Genomic DNA, 16,705 nt, shown 5'->3' with positions numbered 1-16,705 from the left:
GCTCATGCATCCCGCAGATAAAGTTTAGTTTATTTCGTTTTTTTTACTATTTTATAATGAAATAATGTATTGTTAGAGGTTTTTGTTTCTTAAACAAAGAGCATTATAGATGTTCTAAACCAGACATGGGCAACATACGGCCCGCCCACTGGCCAGATCGGGCCCTCCACATGGTTTAATGTGGCTCATTTATCGTAAAAGCGTTATTTCAGTTAACTTGCATTGGGACGTCACGCGTCTCCACAAACATTTAACATGCTCAGGGATGCCAGATAAGATACAAAACACCCCCGTTTGAGATTTATACTTGCACAAATTGGAAATATTCCAACAATTGCTTACATTTATCACATGTGAATCCCTCACTGCTGACGGAAGAAGCTCTAGTAAACATGTGGCATGTAATGCAGGAAGCAATAACATGAGCGGATGCCATGACTTTACGCACTTGGTTGTTGTTGTGGTTGTCCTTGAGTGGCGAAGGTTTGAGATGGATGTGATTCCCTCATGCAATTATTAGTCCACATACAGAAAATAATAGCATTTGACATTAAATATTCAATATGCAGTCACCAACAATCCTGATGGAAATCTAAAGAAGCCCAAATCTCCAGTAATCATTTTGAAACGGGGTGTTTTAACCCCACAAACGGCACATTTTCAGCATTTTCAGCTCAATTTAAACAATGCGGCCATTGAAATCAGCTCTTTTCTGGGGTACTAAAAAAAACAGAAGCTGCTGCTGTGTGTAGTTTTGTTAAACAATAAATTAATCTACAATATATTCAATTGGTAATTTGCTGTGATATGGATGTTTAATAGCAAATGTGCTACAAAATCTGTTTTTTTATTTGTTCAGGAGCCAGATGATCAAGAAGCACCTGATGAGCACGAATCGTCGCCCCCTGAGGACACGGCCCTCTACCCTCATTCACCCGGGACGCAATATCAACCGGTAACACACACAATATGTAATCTCATGCAATGTTCCTGTAGCTCAATGGTTATATCATGATGCTAGCAATGCTAAGATCTCGATTCCCAAGAAATACACCTACTTGTAAGAAATATAGCTCAGTGTAGCTTGAAGTCGTTCTATGAAGCTAAGCTGTTCTCATAGTCAAATAATGACCAACTGCTGATGTGCATCTTAACCAATCTTCATACTCGCTCTCTCTGCAGCCTAATAATCACCCTCATGGGCAACCCTTCACAGGCCCGGCCGCCCAGCACATGAATAACCCACAGCGACCCCCTCAGAGGCCTCAAGATAGCTGGGAGGGAACCGACGAGGTGCCCCCGGTCCAGACTAAAGAGTAGCAATCGCCCACGCCTTGCCTTGTGACCCCGTCCCGCTCGTTTAAAAGACTGCCGTGTCGGGCGAGACAAGGCCTTACAAGCACCTGCCACAGTCTCCAGGAACAGAGAACCCTTCCTCTTAACAAACTTTATCCCACGCGCTGTCTCTCCACTCTACATTAGATCTGTTCCCTGCACACTAGCTGTGCGAGATGAAGCCGGAGCGGATTTGAGTCTCGACAGGCTGCAGAATTTGGTGCACAACACACACACAGACATGCTGCATATGTACAGCTCTTTGTGTAGAGAGGGAATGATGTAGCGCGACTGTTCTGAAATGGTGATGGTGTATATAGTGTGCATAGATGCGAACCGTGGGATAAACCGCTCCCCTTTACATTTCCTCAGCGCTCTGCGAGCTATATGTCCTCGAGACGTCATCTTTATTGTCTAGAAATACTACAGCAGCAGAATGAAGGGAAACCCGAAGCGTCATATGTGAGGATACATTTAGGTGGATGGTGCGCCAAAACTGACAAAACGTGACCTCCGTCAGTGACTCGAGAGGGTTTTTGGCTCAAATTGGTGTCACTGCTAATTTAGAAGGAATATGATGTTTTCCTCCTCTTCGTTCATCAGGACGTTTTTCAGGAGTTTGAGATGATCTGTCACTTTAAGCAGCCGCACTCATCCACTTTAACTCATTGGCAGTTGGAGATAAAGTGGCTGTACATTTGCACATTTACTCTGCAAACTAAATATTCACTGGCACTTAATAACTCATTGTTTTGTAGGAATTTTAAACAGGCTAGAAAGTGTCATCTTATTTTGCCACATTGGCCTAGTTCTGAGTGTGCCTCTTGGCCCCTCCCCTTCCTCTGTCCCTGTCCAATCAAAATGCAGCGACGGTCACACTACTCCCAATAGAGGAGATTCACAGAGAGGTCGTTAGTGTGGCGTGCCCCAGGACTCATCAACAGCACGTGCTTTACTGGATTAATGGGTCTCAGAAGTACCAAAAAAAACCACCATATTTTTGCTGTTTTTCTTCGATAGAGGTTATTTTGTTGAATTTAAAGAGATTGTTTAAATGCAAAGCAGTTTGTCCTTGTGTTATTTTTAAGAGGTTATTTACTGTAGTTTAGTGTGAGGTTGGGTTCTAGAGCGGCTTTAGCCATGTGAACTTTTCACTTGAAGGTTTCTTTTCCTGCACAGACATGATAACAGACGCGTTGCACCTCTAAAAATATTTAAATGCCGGCTTGACTTTTTAGTAGCTCTGATGGTTTCTATGAGGTAAATTTTGTAAATACCAATGCACGCAAGAACATGTAGACGCGAGTTACAAATACACACTAATGCGTGCGGGTGGATCGTATCAGGAGACGGTATTGCATTCGTTTATGCACTAGAGAAGACGCATTGATTTCCTGAAGGTTATCCTGAAACATCTGAAGCAGAGGCCTACAGACACCCAGACAGACACCGTTTGGTAACGAGGCATTTCCACCCAATGATCCAGTGGTGATCCTCAACACTACTGCTCATCTTCTCTCATCAGGAATACTTCCTCCTCTTGACCGAGAGCTCACAGGCTTATATTTGCTGCATTATTTGTATTGCTTTGACTGCTGTCTTCTCTCTGCATTTTCTTTTTGTAAATGTCTCTTCAGTTTTGCCTTCCCTTTTTGAAGTTTAATTTTGTTGGGAAAAAAGCTCTTTTTGTGAAACGTGCATGGATAATATTCCTCAATCTGCCTTGGAGCACTGTACAAACCCAGCACACTGTACAATTATACTTTAATGGTAAAACAATAAATGGTATTTGAATTCTTTGTCTAATACACTGTCCATTATTAGGTTACATCTCATTTAGTTAAACTTGACTAAACTAGGTCTAGTGTGGCATAAATGGGACTTCTGGAACCCTTCAGAGGACCGGGTGGGAATGTTAGGGGGTCTCTGTAGCACATCCCTTTTGAGCTAACGTCACCAAACTTTGTACACGTATAGATCTCATTAAGCCGGACAACTTTCGTGCTGACAGTCATAAGCTCCGGACAACAGGAAGTCGGCCATTTTGGATTGTTTGAAAATGCATGCTCTGGAATTTGAAATACTCCTCCTAGGGATTTCATGTTACAGGTATCAAATGTGGGCAACATCATGCCAAGACATTGACGATGCTAAATTGCGAACAGATTTTTGATATATCAAACACTGTTGCCATGGCGACGTGATAAAGGAACATCGAAAAAAGGAAGAGTCTCATATCTTCTGCTTGCATCGTGTGATTTGCATCAAAATTGAGCCGTATATTTGGCCTTGTGGACTGATCACATTGATGTGGCTATTGTGGGTCATGTTCGTAGCGCCACCAACTGGCGGAAGGACGTGTGGAACTTTTAACAGACTTCAAAATATCCCTCTTGTGTTTATCTGAATTGCTTCAACATTTTTTAGAATAATTTCAAGACAGTGGAGATTTAAAATTCTGATGGGATTCTTGATATCTTAACTACTGTTGCCATGGCAATGCATTAAATATTATTCCTTTTTATGTATATTCACATGTTTTTGAGGTACTTGGGATGCTTGAATTTTCATGATATTTTTCTCCCACATCAGAGTTGTCGGCCATTATTAGGCCTGGGCAAACATTAGCACATGGGCGTGGCTGGGAAACTCTGTAGCGGCACTTTTTGACTAAAGTGGTGGTGTCAGTTTCTTCTACAGTCACCAAACTTACTGCATATATTGTTCTCTTCTAGCCGGACAACTTTCAAAATTACAGTCATTAGCTCCGCCCAACAGGAAGTCGGCTATTTTGGATTAAATGTGCATCTTTTTAAATGGCAACCCCTGAACTTTTGAATACTCTGCCTAGGGGATTCATGTGACTGGCACCAAATTTAGGCAATATTATGCCAAGTCATTGAAGATAGCTAAACTGCAGAGTTTATATTTTGAACGGCGTTGCCATGGCGAGGCAATAAATGAAGGGCAAAGTGGTGAAACAGGAAGTTCCTTATTACTTCTGTGTGCATTGTATAATTATGATGAATATGAATAATGTCGACACTGCTGATGTAAAATTGTAAAGAGATATTTGATATCTTAAATAGTGTTGCCATGGCAACACATTCATTGTTGTTTTTCCTTTCCTCCTATATTTGGGTGTAAACATAAATGGTTGTAACTCATGAATGTTAAGGAGTACAGACCTAATCCTGGTCTCTTTTTAAAGAACACTTGGCAGTTAATTGTGCAAGTGAAAACAGTTTCTAAAGTGAAATAAAAGAGTTATAGAAGTTTAAGTTTATTGTAATGAACTTTTATTTTTTATATTAATAAAATATCCAATAGAGGACAGACAAGCCTCATTGGTGAAGGATTCCCAAAAGACCACATCTGCACCATTATCTATATTATTAATCTGCATCCATTTATACAGTTTATAAAGATGCAAAGAGCAGAAAATACTTGGCACATTTCTGTGTGTGTGTTTCTATGAGATGACCTCCAGCTTGTTGGCGATATCTCATATTATGTGATGGTGAAATATAAAATGCTGCAATATAAATCACCTTGACATGCTGTTACTGTTATATAAAGTAAACCATCTTGTGTTTTTAAACCCTTAATCTTCCTAACATTAAGGTTTACTCAGAATGGCACTTCAGGGGCTTTATGCAGCACTTAACATGTTATAAGGGCATTCTTCAGTAAAAAAAAAATAATAATATTTCAAGATCCTGTGGAATGAAAATTAAAGTTTTGCTGCTTTTCATCTATATTACCTTTAAGGTCATCTATTTCCTAGTGTACATCTAAATGCTGTCAAAATTAGATGCAAGCATTTAAAATCTGCAGTCTCTCCCTCCCACTTCAAACATTGCCATGACTCTTTCTATACATCAAACTTTCTGTCCAATCAAATGTGAGGACAAGTGGCTGGAGTTTATTTCATTTATTGTGCTGTGATGTACAGTCCTAGTAAGTGGTCTCTAATTATTATGCTTGGTGTTTTGTGATTCATAACATAGATATATTCTATTTTATTTCTTTGTTTTTTTATTCTTCTGTATTGCACAGTGGCTCCAGGGTTACTGTGGGCATTTGTGGGCAGGTTATGTAGTCATGTTAACCCAGATCAGTCTGATTTAGTTAGAGTTCATTTTGACCCTTTAAGAAAAAGGTTTTCGAGCGATGTGGGCAGCTGGGCTTCATTACATTTATCCATGACTGTAATGCCCCCATTGAAAATGGGAAGGTAAGAGGGGATCTGTAGCACTCTCATTTTCACATACAGACACCAAAAATGGTACATATATATATTTCTCACCAACCCAAACATCTATCATACTCCCAGTCATTAGCTCGAACAACAGGAAGTTGGCCATTTTGGATTTTTTTGAATATTGCAGTCTATGAACTTTTAACTGAACTCCTCCTAGGGGATTCATGAGACTGTTACCACATTTAGACAACATTATGCCAAGACATAGAAGATGCTAAATAGTGAACAGATATTGAACAGTGTTGCCATGACGAGTCATTAAATTAATTGTGAAAATGAGAAACAGGAAGTGTCTCATGTCTTCTGTGCGCAATGTGTGATTTACATCAAAATTTAGATGTATATTTAGTATTGGGAGCTAAACACATGGATATGATTATTTTGGGACACGTCATAGCGCCACCACCTGGCAGCAGGAAGTGTGGCACTTACAATAGACTTTAAAATAGTCCTCTGAAATTTTACTCAAATTGCTTCAAATTTGTTTAGAATATTGTAAAATGTCAAATGCATGCGTTCACTTTGCATTGCATTGTTTTCCAAAAGCCACCAGGTGGAAATGGACCAGTTGTGCATGGGCCCATCATCGCTGCTTGCAGCTATATTTTAACCATGATATTTGTAGTAAAACCATAGTGATAATACATGAAAACAAAAACTGTGGTAATGAAAATCATAATTTTGTGATTATTTTGATTTCACTACAAATACCATAGTATTGTAGTAAAATTATAGTAACCACAAAATTAACCGTGGTTAATATAATACATGGTTAATTAACTTTTCATAGTTACTACAATATTACTATAGTAAAACCATGGTAAATGTATTGCAAGGCTCCGTAGTTATTAACAATACAAACGCTTCAATTCTCTCATTCCTGTTCTGTGTCAGTCACCAATACAGAGAAACTGTCATAACTTTATTTTCTGATGTGCTTACATACGGATGTATCAGTACATACACACAGGACAAACGCCACACGTGCACAAACAAAATCAAATACAATATTTGCTGTTGTAAACAGAGCTCAATGTGGCACCATCACAGTCTCGCGATATCTCACAACGCGGTGACTTCTGTTCAGAGTATCGCGATATCTCACAACGCGGTGACTTCTGTTCAGAGTCTCGCGATATCTCACAACGCAGTGTCTTCTGTTCAGAGTGTCGCGATATCTTACAACGCGGTGACTTCTCTCGGCTCTCGTCGTCCAATAAAATGACGCGGTTTCCGCTGCGCTCTTATTTCACCCTCAGATTGAGAAAGAAACGCAGCTCGAGTTCAGTCGACAAGAAGTCATCGGAAATAAAACATTTAAATCGAAACATTTCGTGTTTTTAAAGCAACGTATTCATTTTTGAGGAATCCACTTTTTCGTTTGCTTTTTTTGAAAGTCTTATCGACAGGAATCGCAGGACGCGACAGCAGCGCGAGCGACATACCGGCAAACAAAGAAACCCGATTGTCCGCGACATCAAACCTCTTCACTCGATAGTTATGAGTCATGTGCCCGTCGGTCTAGATCAGCAGGTAAGCCGGTGTCGATGGTGGATGTTTCGGGTGTGTTTTGGGTAAAGTTGATAATCTGCGGTGCGTGTTTAAGATGGAGGTGCTGCTGCTGTAAATGAAGCGGATGATGGCGGAGCTGCGACGCGTCTCTATGCGGCGCGTTTATTTACAGGATCACACGCGTTTCGATGCGGCGCGTTTATTTGCAGAATCACACGCGTTTCGATGCGGCGCGTTTATTTGCAGAATCACACGCGTTTCGATGCGGCGCGTTTATTTGCAGAATCACACGCGTTTCGATGCGTTGCGTTTATTTACAGGGTCACACGCGTCCCGTTACATAAATTTTAGGCCGGTTTGATTTGAAAACTGTTGATCTTAGTGTAGTTTTAAGTGTGTTTTGTAACATTCGGTTCGTTCGCAAGAATTAATTCGAGATTCACCAGAAAAACTTTCCGATTGTGAATTAATACCGTTGCGCTTCGGGCCTGTAATTAAACCGCTTCTGGTCTCGTGTTTAATCCGCTCTTGATTTGACGGTAATTTACTTTCACGTTGTTTATCAAGACATCCGGTACAATCTCAATCCACCGAGAGATTTATAAAGAAATTACAGCTTTTATTCATTTGATTTGTCAATCTTATGTGAACCGGAAACAACCCGGCGTGAAAATACTGATTTTATAACATCATAAATCTCTCAAACATTTAGTGCCATTTATTTAATATTTTTCTGAATGTATTTTAAGTTGTTATAAATGTTGATATGATTTAACTTACAGTCTCAGACTTTGTTGAGCTTTTCTGGACACTTTTTTGCTTTTGTATGTCGCAGCAATAATCATTTATCAAGGCAGTTTCTCCTATTTTTATATTGACATGTTTTATGTGCTCCAGTGTTTAATTTATACATTACAGATGAATCTGTTTGAAACCGTCATTGGATGATTAGGTTAGAGTTGGTTTCGTGTAACTCTATCCTGTGTGCTGTAGTCCACATGTGCTCGTGTGGCGCTTCACATTGACCTCATTCAGCTCCAACATCTCTTTCCTTTCAGCTCGCTGTCTTGGACTTAAACTCCGCAGATGTTCAAGGGGTCCCTGGAAGTGAGTTTCCTTGTTCACATTGACACTTCTGCAACTCCTGCTCTGTTCAGACAACACATTTGTGTCATTTTAATACAGAAAGAGCTGATTTCTGCTCTAGATGATAAATGAATGCTATCTCAAAGGAGGTACTGTTTGTGTGTTTGCTATTCTAACAAAGTCTTTCTGTCACCAGGACGTTACATTCCACCTCATTTAAGGAACAAAGAAGCTTCCAAAAATGGTAAGTAAACCACCTCTGAGCTCTTAACTCTGCTTTGGTATGCCCAGTTAATACCATAAAATTAATTCCAATTAAATGACTTTTAATGTTTATAAAGGATAGAACAGCTGTCCCAAATGATACACTTAAGCATATTTAAAATATACTATGCACTCAGCGGTGTAGTGTATAAATTTTAAAAGTACTGTATTGACCCAAATGGATCCCTTAACTTTTTTTACTACATGCAAGTGTTCGCCATTTAACAGCTGACAGAAGTGACGTTTCAAACACAACGCTAGCAACACAATATACATGTATCTCACTAATATACATATTCACATGAACCACATTATAGTGACCACGAGGAGGTTACCCCATGTGACTCTGCCCTCCCTAGCGACTGGGCCAATTTGGTTGCTAAGGAGACCTGGCTGGAGTCACTAGGATTCAAACTAGCGACTACAGGTGTGATGGTCAGTGCCTATACTCAGACACCCCCCACACACACACACACTTTTTGTTGCATTTTCAGTGTAAACCACCTACTCTTACTTCAAAATGCAGAAGTGTGTGATTTGGGACGTGCCTAATGTAATTTTATGATACAAGGTTGCCCATTAGCTCAATAGATTATTCAAGGTGAGTTTATTCGTCTTGAGTGTTTGCGTCCATCTATGTGCCGGTGCACTGCAGGTGCCTTAATCTGTGCAAAACTGAGTCCCGAGACCCTGATTGAGAAAATAAGAATCGCTCCAATGGCACCAGTGATCGGTACACCTGCATGAACAGAAAAACGTTGCCAAAATCCAACTGAAGCTTGTTTGGAACATTGGCCATGACCCTCTGCAGGCTTTGAAGGGAACTTTTCATCAACAAATATGCATGGCAACATGCCGTTTAATCCATGAAAAATTTCCTCAACACTCTTGGAATAGTTACTATTGTTTATCCTGTCACTTTATTTTGGCCACATTTATGTTGGCAGACAGATTCCAAATTTCCAAAATGCCATTCACAGGCATTAGTCAGAGAGATGGGCAATAACACCAGAAGAGTGCCTAAATATCTGGAATAAATAAATCCAGATGCTCCTGAAAAAAAGTCTCCATGGTTTTCCATTAATGGTGATATTTGCAGTGGCAATTTTACTTTTAATTTTCACACAAATTTGCAACTGACTACAGAATACCAAACTGGGGCCAAGAAGTAGGAGTCAAACTTTACTTACTGCCGTTGAAAGGTCAGAAAGTGTAGAAAGATTCATTTAAGACTGAATTTCGAATTCTTTGAAGTTGACTAACACCACCCTTTCTGTTGAACAAAGATTCTCCTGGCGGTTGGGATAATGGAAGTAGCAATGGCTTTGTGAATGGCTACCATGATGGCCGTGACAACCGCATGAATGGGGGCAGTTTTGGTGCCCGTGGCTCTATGCGCAATGACCGTGGTGGAAGAGGAGGTTTCAGGGGCATAACCAGTGGCCCCTACAACCCCATACAGCCGATGCAGAATGCAGGCAAGTGTCGGGGAACAGAAATACAAGATGTGTTCATGCCTTTTTTTTGCCCTACTTTTATATAAAACTAATTCTCTCTAAAATAGGGTTTGGCTATGACAACAAAGATGGAGGTGGATGGAATGCCCCAAAAGACAATGCCTACAACAGCTTTGGTGGACGCTCTGACAGGGGCAAATCTTTCAATGACCGAGGGTCTTCCTCCAGGGGACGGTGAGTCTTTTATTTGTATAGAATGCCATATTTTAGAAGGCTGATGGCAGCCTCTGTCACTTCTGGCCTTTTCTGAAGTGTTGTTATGTTGGGCAGGTATGAGCGTGGAGGTTTTGGTGGAGGTGGAAACAGCCGATGGGTGGAGGAATCCAGAGATGAAGACTGGTCCAAACCATTGCCCCCAAATGAGCGCCTGGAACAGTAAGTGTTTAAGGCTGCCTTGACAGTCTGCTTGTAAGTTACTTGTGTGTTCAGAATTGACATTAAAATGTAATATGTGAAGTTCTGACTTTTGAACTCTTTGTTGTTCTTCGGCTCATTTTGTTAATAAAAATGTTTCCCTCATCTGAGTGGTTCAACACACAAAAAGCTTGGCACTTGAAGTGGTTGGGGGGTGTGCGCAACACTAATCATGTTTGGGTCAGATTTGCCTAGCAATAGGAAATTAATGGTTGAGACGATAACATGGAGCAATTTCAAATAAGATAAAAAAAAATCTGCCACAATCCAGAGCATGCTCAAACATAAAGCCGCCAGACAAACACAATGCAGAACACATGTGTTTGTTTAAATTAATTAGCGAAGACCGTATCTCAGACTTTCATTGATTTCATATTAGGCCAATGATATATTCTATTTCCTATCTTTACCGCTTATGTCTCTGTTTGGGTGTGGGTGCGTTTAGTTTGTTTTAATGTCTACTTGGAACAATACAATAGTGTTGAATTATATGCTGGTGTTCTTTCTTAGTTGGGCTGACGGGTGAGCAAAAGTCTTTACCTTGTCACATCCTAAACGTAACCATCACACAAACCTATGGTCATTACTAGATTCAAAGATAAACATCATCTGACTCATGTAGGAGCTCTTTTTTTGAGGACATTTTGGGTCACATTTGACCCAAAATGTAAACCTCTAATGAACCGTGATTAAGCGTCAAGTCAGCATGTGTCTTTTAAACCATAGTTTGGATTTGCCATTCCACTGATGTGGTTTTCCACCGGTTTTCTTGCAGTGAGCTGTTCTCTGGAAGCAACACAGGGATTAACTTTGAGAAATATGACGACATTCCTGTTGAAGCCACGGGCAACAATTGTCCTCCCCATATTGAAAGTGTGAGTCACCTAATCCATATCTCATGTGGAGTTGAATTAAAAATGAATGTATGGCTTCAAGTTAAAGGGTTTGTGTGTTATGCAGTTCCATGATTTAGAGATGGGAGAGATTATTATGGGCAATATAAACCTGACCCACTACACGTGCCCGACTCCAGTCCAGAAGCATGCTATTCCAATCATCAAGTCAAAGAGGGACCTGATGGCATGCGCGCAGACAGGTCGGATATCATTAGCTTAGCATATTGGCTTTTCTGACTGGTGAATAGTTGGTTGAAATCCAATTGGATGTTTTGTTACTGTTACAGGTTCTGGGAAGACCGCAGCCTTCTTGCTTCCAGTGTTGAGTCAGATCTACACCAATGGACCAGGAGAAGCCCTACAGGCTGCGAAGAACAGTGCCCAGGTACTACTTCCTGTTGTGTTTGTCAGGGAATGGAGGAAACAAATCCACTCTTCACCCATGTGAACTGAATGCTTTCTTGTCCTTAGGAAAATGGGAAATATGGCCGCCGTAAGCAGTATCCGATTTCACTGGTTCTAGCCCCAACAAGGGAACTGGCTCTTCAGATCTACGATGAGGCCCGGAAGGTAATAACCAGCTTGACCCAACCAGGGTTCCCGTGGATCCTTTAAAGTTTTCCAAAATTTGAGGTCCTAAAAAGAATTTGATTCAATAAATAAATGAGCCTTTTAAACTTGCGTATGTCCTACCCTGTTTTACTGATAAACTATATTAAGGACATGTTTAATGGGTGCGCCTGCCTGTTCAAGAATCTGTGATGCATGATTTATTTTGAGATTGTGTTGGTTTGTTTTGGTATGGGGTTATTTGTTCAGGTCTTGAAAAAGGTCTTAGTCTTAAATTTGATTTGGAAAAACTCTGCAAACATCTCAATACTTCACACTGGTCATTTAAATCGTTTCATCTGCAGCGTTTTGTCTTTCCCACATCTAGTTTGCTTACCGCTCTCATGTTCGGCCCTGTGTGGTGTATGGAGGAGCTGATATCGGGCAGCAGATTCGTGATCTAGAAAGAGGCTGTCATCTGCTGGTGGCCACACCAGGTCGTCTGGTGGACATGATGGAGAGAGGCAAGATTGGCTTGGACTACTGCAAGTAAGCCAACGATTAATGGCGCTTTATTCTTCTCTAGATTGTGTTTTGATTTGTTCTCCATTTTGATTTACAATTGTGTGACTCCCTCAGGCCTGTTCAATTGTAATACAAACTAATCCACCTATTCATTCGGTTATTCAAATGGTTACCTTTGGCAAAGGAGGTTGACTTCAGTTTGCATGTTGTCACTGTCTTTGGCTTGGTCTGACCTCTGTGTGCTCTGTCATTAGTTACTTGGTGCTGGATGAAGCTGACAGGATGTTGGATATGGGTTTTGAGCCACAGATCCGCCGTATTGTTGAGCAGGACACCATGCCTCCTAAAGGTCTGCGTCAGACCATGATGTTCAGTGCAACCTTCCCAAAGGAGATCCAGGTGAGCATTTAAGAGGAAATGTCAAAGACCTCATCATCGGGGTTCTGGGTATCTCAGTGAGTATTGGTGCTGACTGGTGCTAGGGTAGAGTCACATGGGGTAACCTCCTCGTGGTGGTGATTAGTGGTTCTCTCAATGGGGCGTGTGGTGAGTTGTGTGTGTGTGTGTGTGGATCGTGGAGAGTAGCATGAGTCTCCACATGCTGTGAGTCTCCGGTGTCGTGCACAACGAGAACATGATGAGATGCGCCGATTGACTGTCTCCGAGGCAACTGAGACTTGTCGTCCACCACCCGGATTGAGGCGAATTACCGCACCACTACGAGGACCTACTAAGTGGCGGGAATTGGGCATTCCAAAAATAAAAATGACCATCATTAAAGCCTCAGGATGAATGTGGCTTAGCTTGAAAGGCTAGTTCTTTTTTTTTTATCATTTTCAGTTTTATGGTTGTCTGAGTTTTGGTGTCTTCATGTTTCTTAGATCTTGGCTCGTGACTTCCTGGAGGAGTACATCTTCCTGGCTGTGGGCAGAGTTGGTTCCACCTCTGAGAATATCACCCAGAAGGTGGTGTGGGTTGAAGAAAATGACAAGAGGTCCTTCTTGCTCGACCTACTCAATGCCACAGGTAATTTAGTTTGATGGCTCCTAAACAGACTCTGTAACAATCATCTGACGGCAGAGCACTTATCCCTGCAAGTGTTACGTTTGAGGAGTGTTGTTAAATAAACAGTTGGCTTTGGGTGAAGACTTACTTTAACGGATTAAGTACAATGGAAATTGAGGTTCATGAGCTATCACATCCTTGTTTTGTATTAGTCATGTCAATGTTCCTGTAGTCCTCCCATACTGCAGTAGAGAAGTGATGCCTGCTTAAACACCTCCTGAACATAGAGCTTCATCTTTAGCAATGTGAACTATATAAAGAAATAAACTGAACCGTTTTCTTGAAGCTCATCATGAGGTCTTATTTTATTCAGTCATTCCGAATGAGGTTCAGGACAATACTGGGGAGAACGTAGAAAAACCTGGTGAGTAGAGACGTGTTAATCTCTCCACAGGAAGTGGAACAAATGCAAGTCTCATCTCACTTTTTGTTGAACATTGTTTGTCCTCCAACCACCCCCCCACCCACTCCCCTCATAAGTTGGTTATGGAATGTGTTAGAACTTCAAATGTAGTTAAATGTGTGTTTTTTTTTTTTTTTTTTTTTTTAAACCCGGTTTTCATTTGAAAATCATGCACCTTTCCAGTGGTTCATTAGTGCGGTTGGATCGGTGCATGAAGTGGCATGCAACCGATGCCATGTTGAAATTTAAAGCTACAAGACCGCTATGTTTTTACTTGCAATCAGCAGGAAAACGTGGTCGTGCAGTAATCTTTTGAATTTGGCATAAAATTCATGTCCATGAGATACAAATGCATGTCCCTAGTGATGCACTGACATAAACATTTTGGGTGAAACCGAAAATTCTGGATTACCGAGAACACCGAATGTAAATATTGTAAATTAGGCTTTGTTTGGAATAATTCTCCATTTTATTACGGATGCACTAAAGTTACTTCTGGTAACTACACGGTGCATTATAAATAATTATAGAAAATGTGTTTCTACTGGAGTAATTCCAGTAAAACCCTTCATGAAGCCAGTTCTATTGGCACATGCGTATATATTTTCACAGTGTATGTGGATTGGATTCTTAAATGTTCTCTTGAGTTGATGGATATCACAGTAATCAGTTTAAATATTGTAATTTAGTGTTGTTATTACTGGTCATTTTATAATGCTAGTTATGTCATTATACAAGACCATTTCAGGTGTCCTTTTGGTAACTTTAAAACCCTCTTGCTTTTATTTTTGTGGAACACTCCAGAAAGAACTTTGAGTTTCTGTCTTGGCTAGTTTACAGTAGTTTAATATGCGTCTCATCAGATGATCTGCATTCATTAATAACCAAGAGAGTGATCACTTCTGAGGATGTGGACTTTAATGTTCAACATAAACTTGCTTTTGCTCCATGTGAGTAACAGATTTTAAACAAATGTTCCACAGCCAAAATTTCGGTGCATCCCTACATGTTCTCCTTTGTCTTTCATGAGTTTCAATTATTCTGTTATTCAAAGGTATGGACAGAAGAGTTGATGTCAGATGGTCATTTGTCTTCTTGTTCAACAGGTAAAGAATCTCTGACGTTAGTGTTTGTCGAGACCAAGAAGGGAGCTGATGCTCTTGAGGACTTCCTGTACCGTGAAGGCTATGCCTGCACCAGTATCCACGGTGACCGTTCCCAGAGAGACCGTGAGGAAGCACTCAACCAGTTCCGTTCTGGGAGATGTCCCATCTTGGTTGCTACCGCTGTACGTCTTATTCTATATTTCTTTAATTTCTCAGATCAGTTGTGTAATTTTGGTGCAGTTCTCTGAAACGGTGTTGTTACACAGGTGGCTGCTCGTGGTCTGGACATCTCCAATGTCAAACATGTCATTAATTTCGACCTCCCTAGTGACATTGAAGAATATGTTCACCGCATTGGACGTACTGGTCGTGTAGGCAACCTTGGTAAGCACAGGCTATTTGATTGAACTCTAGTAAAGAGTATAAATGGTGTTGTTGCACATTGTTAATATCGAAGCCCGGTGAAGTTGTAATTCAGTGTGGAGCATCACTGTTGTCTTGTGTCAGGTCTTGCCACATCATTCTTTAATGATAAGAATGGCAACATCACCAAGGACCTGCTGGACATCTTGGTGGAGGCCAAACAGGAGGTACCATCTTGGCTGGAGAGCCTGGCCTATGAGCACCAACACAAGAGCAGCAGCCGTGGACGTGCCAAGAGGTAAAGTGTTTTTAGCCCTCGTTTGTGTCCAAGTTTACACGTCTTTTTACCATCCCCCTCTGGGCACCTTATTCAAATGTTTATTTGTCAGGTTCTCTGGTGCTTTTGGTGCCCGGGACTATCGTCAGACCAGCAGCAGCAACACCACCAGCGGCAGCAGCACCGGAGGCTTCGGAAATCGTGGTGGCCGTGGCGTAGGGGGCCATGGTGGAAACCGTGGATTTGGCGGCGGTAAGGGTCCGAGCCTTGGGGTTCCCTCCCAGTTTCAGTGTTGCTGCATGAAAAGGTTACATCTCAAATGTCTTTTTACTGCTGTAATTCCCAACTTACCTGCCATTTCTGGTCCTCAGGTGGCTTTGGCAACTACTACAACAATGATGGCTATGGAGGAAACTACTCTCAGGTGGACTGGTGGGGAAATTAAGACTCCTTCCCTTGACCTCTTCACCCCCCCACCCCACTCCCCACAACTACAGTGGATCACCATGCCAAACACACTGAATGGAAACCACATGTACCATAGCCAGACTATATTACCCTGTGTAGCTTTGAAGAACTTTGCAGTACATTACCAGCTTTGATTCTCTAACCGCATCCGGAAGACTGTGTTTCCACAGGATACTGGGATGCCAGGACAACTGGAGGTTTGGCTGTAGCAGGAACCAATCTCATGATATGCTTCTCCATAGAGAAGGGGGCTAAAGGAGATAGAAAATTTGCTTTAGATGGTCGGATTCTAGTTTTCCACTACATCTCATTTCTTTGTGCAAAATGAGAATCATTTGTTTGTAAATGTACTGTGCATTTAAATTTAGACTTGCTGTTTTTTGGTTTTCCTTTTAAATGTGCAGCTGACTCTTATACACCCCGTTCATTATTTTCCCCTCAAAGGATTTTTGTTTTGGAAGGCAAAAAAAAAAAAGCTTGGATGTAATCAAACCTTGGCAAACTCTGGGACGGTCTGTCACAACTTCATTTTAAAGTTAAATTTATTATGGGGTCATCAGTGCTGTTGTCACAGACGCTATTGGCTCTTGCGTAGTAGAAGCCTATCGCAAGAGAATTACAAATATAATGCTGAAAGGAAAAGATCTTGCTCACTCTATCC

The 16,705-nt window shown here is 41.1% G+C and overlaps 1 protein-coding gene and 1 pseudogene across 2 annotated transcripts; both read left to right on the top strand.

Annotated features, from left to right (window-relative positions):
* LOC127646634 (probable ubiquitin carboxyl-terminal hydrolase FAF-X) overlaps window positions 1–5,736 on the top strand; it is a 45,812-nt pseudogene extending 40,076 nt beyond the window's left edge.
* A 1,080-nt stretch (window positions 5,737–6,816) lies between these two features.
* ddx3xb (DEAD-box helicase 3 X-linked b) lies at window positions 6,817–16,460 on the top strand. Of its 2 annotated transcripts, XM_052130401.1 has the most exons (19): window positions 6,817–7,132; window positions 8,170–8,218; window positions 8,394–8,441; window positions 9,748–9,939; window positions 10,026–10,152; window positions 10,249–10,353; window positions 11,168–11,267; window positions 11,353–11,488; window positions 11,576–11,673; window positions 11,760–11,858; window positions 12,226–12,386; window positions 12,617–12,761; window positions 13,244–13,388; window positions 13,741–13,791; window positions 14,937–15,118; window positions 15,203–15,320; window positions 15,444–15,597; window positions 15,689–15,828; window positions 15,948–16,460. In XM_052130401.1, the coding sequence occupies exons 1-19, from the start codon at window positions 7,100–7,102 to the stop codon at window positions 16,019–16,021; spliced, it is 2,157 nt and encodes a 718-aa protein (XP_051986361.1). In that variant the 5' UTR covers window positions 6,817–7,099; the 3' UTR covers window positions 16,022–16,460. The 2 variants fall into 2 exon arrangements, with proteins under 2 accessions (XP_051986361.1, XP_051986362.1); XM_052130402.1 differs by lacking the exon at window positions 13,741–13,791.
* The last annotated feature ends 245 nt before the right edge of the window (window positions 16,461–16,705 follow it).

Source organism: Xyrauchen texanus, chromosome 7, assembly GCF_025860055.1.
Source record: "Xyrauchen texanus isolate HMW12.3.18 chromosome 7, RBS_HiC_50CHRs, whole genome shotgun sequence".
NCBI lineage: Eukaryota > Metazoa > Chordata > Actinopteri > Cypriniformes > Catostomidae > Xyrauchen > Xyrauchen texanus.
The sequence above is the reverse complement of the archived record's forward strand: the minus strand, read 5'-3'. Positions and strand labels throughout refer to the sequence as shown.

Coding starts and splice junctions, on each gene's coding strand:
- ddx3xb (XM_052130401.1), top strand. CDS start 7,100: ATGAGTCATGTGCCCGTCGGTCTAGATCAGCAG. Junction 8,219..8,393: donor TGTTCAAGGGGTCCCTGGAA/GTGAGTTTCCTT, acceptor TTCTGTCACCAG/GACGTTACATTCCACCTCAT. Junction 15,119..15,202: donor CCATCTTGGTTGCTACCGCT/GTACGTCTTATT, acceptor GTTGTTACACAG/GTGGCTGCTCGTGGTCTGGA.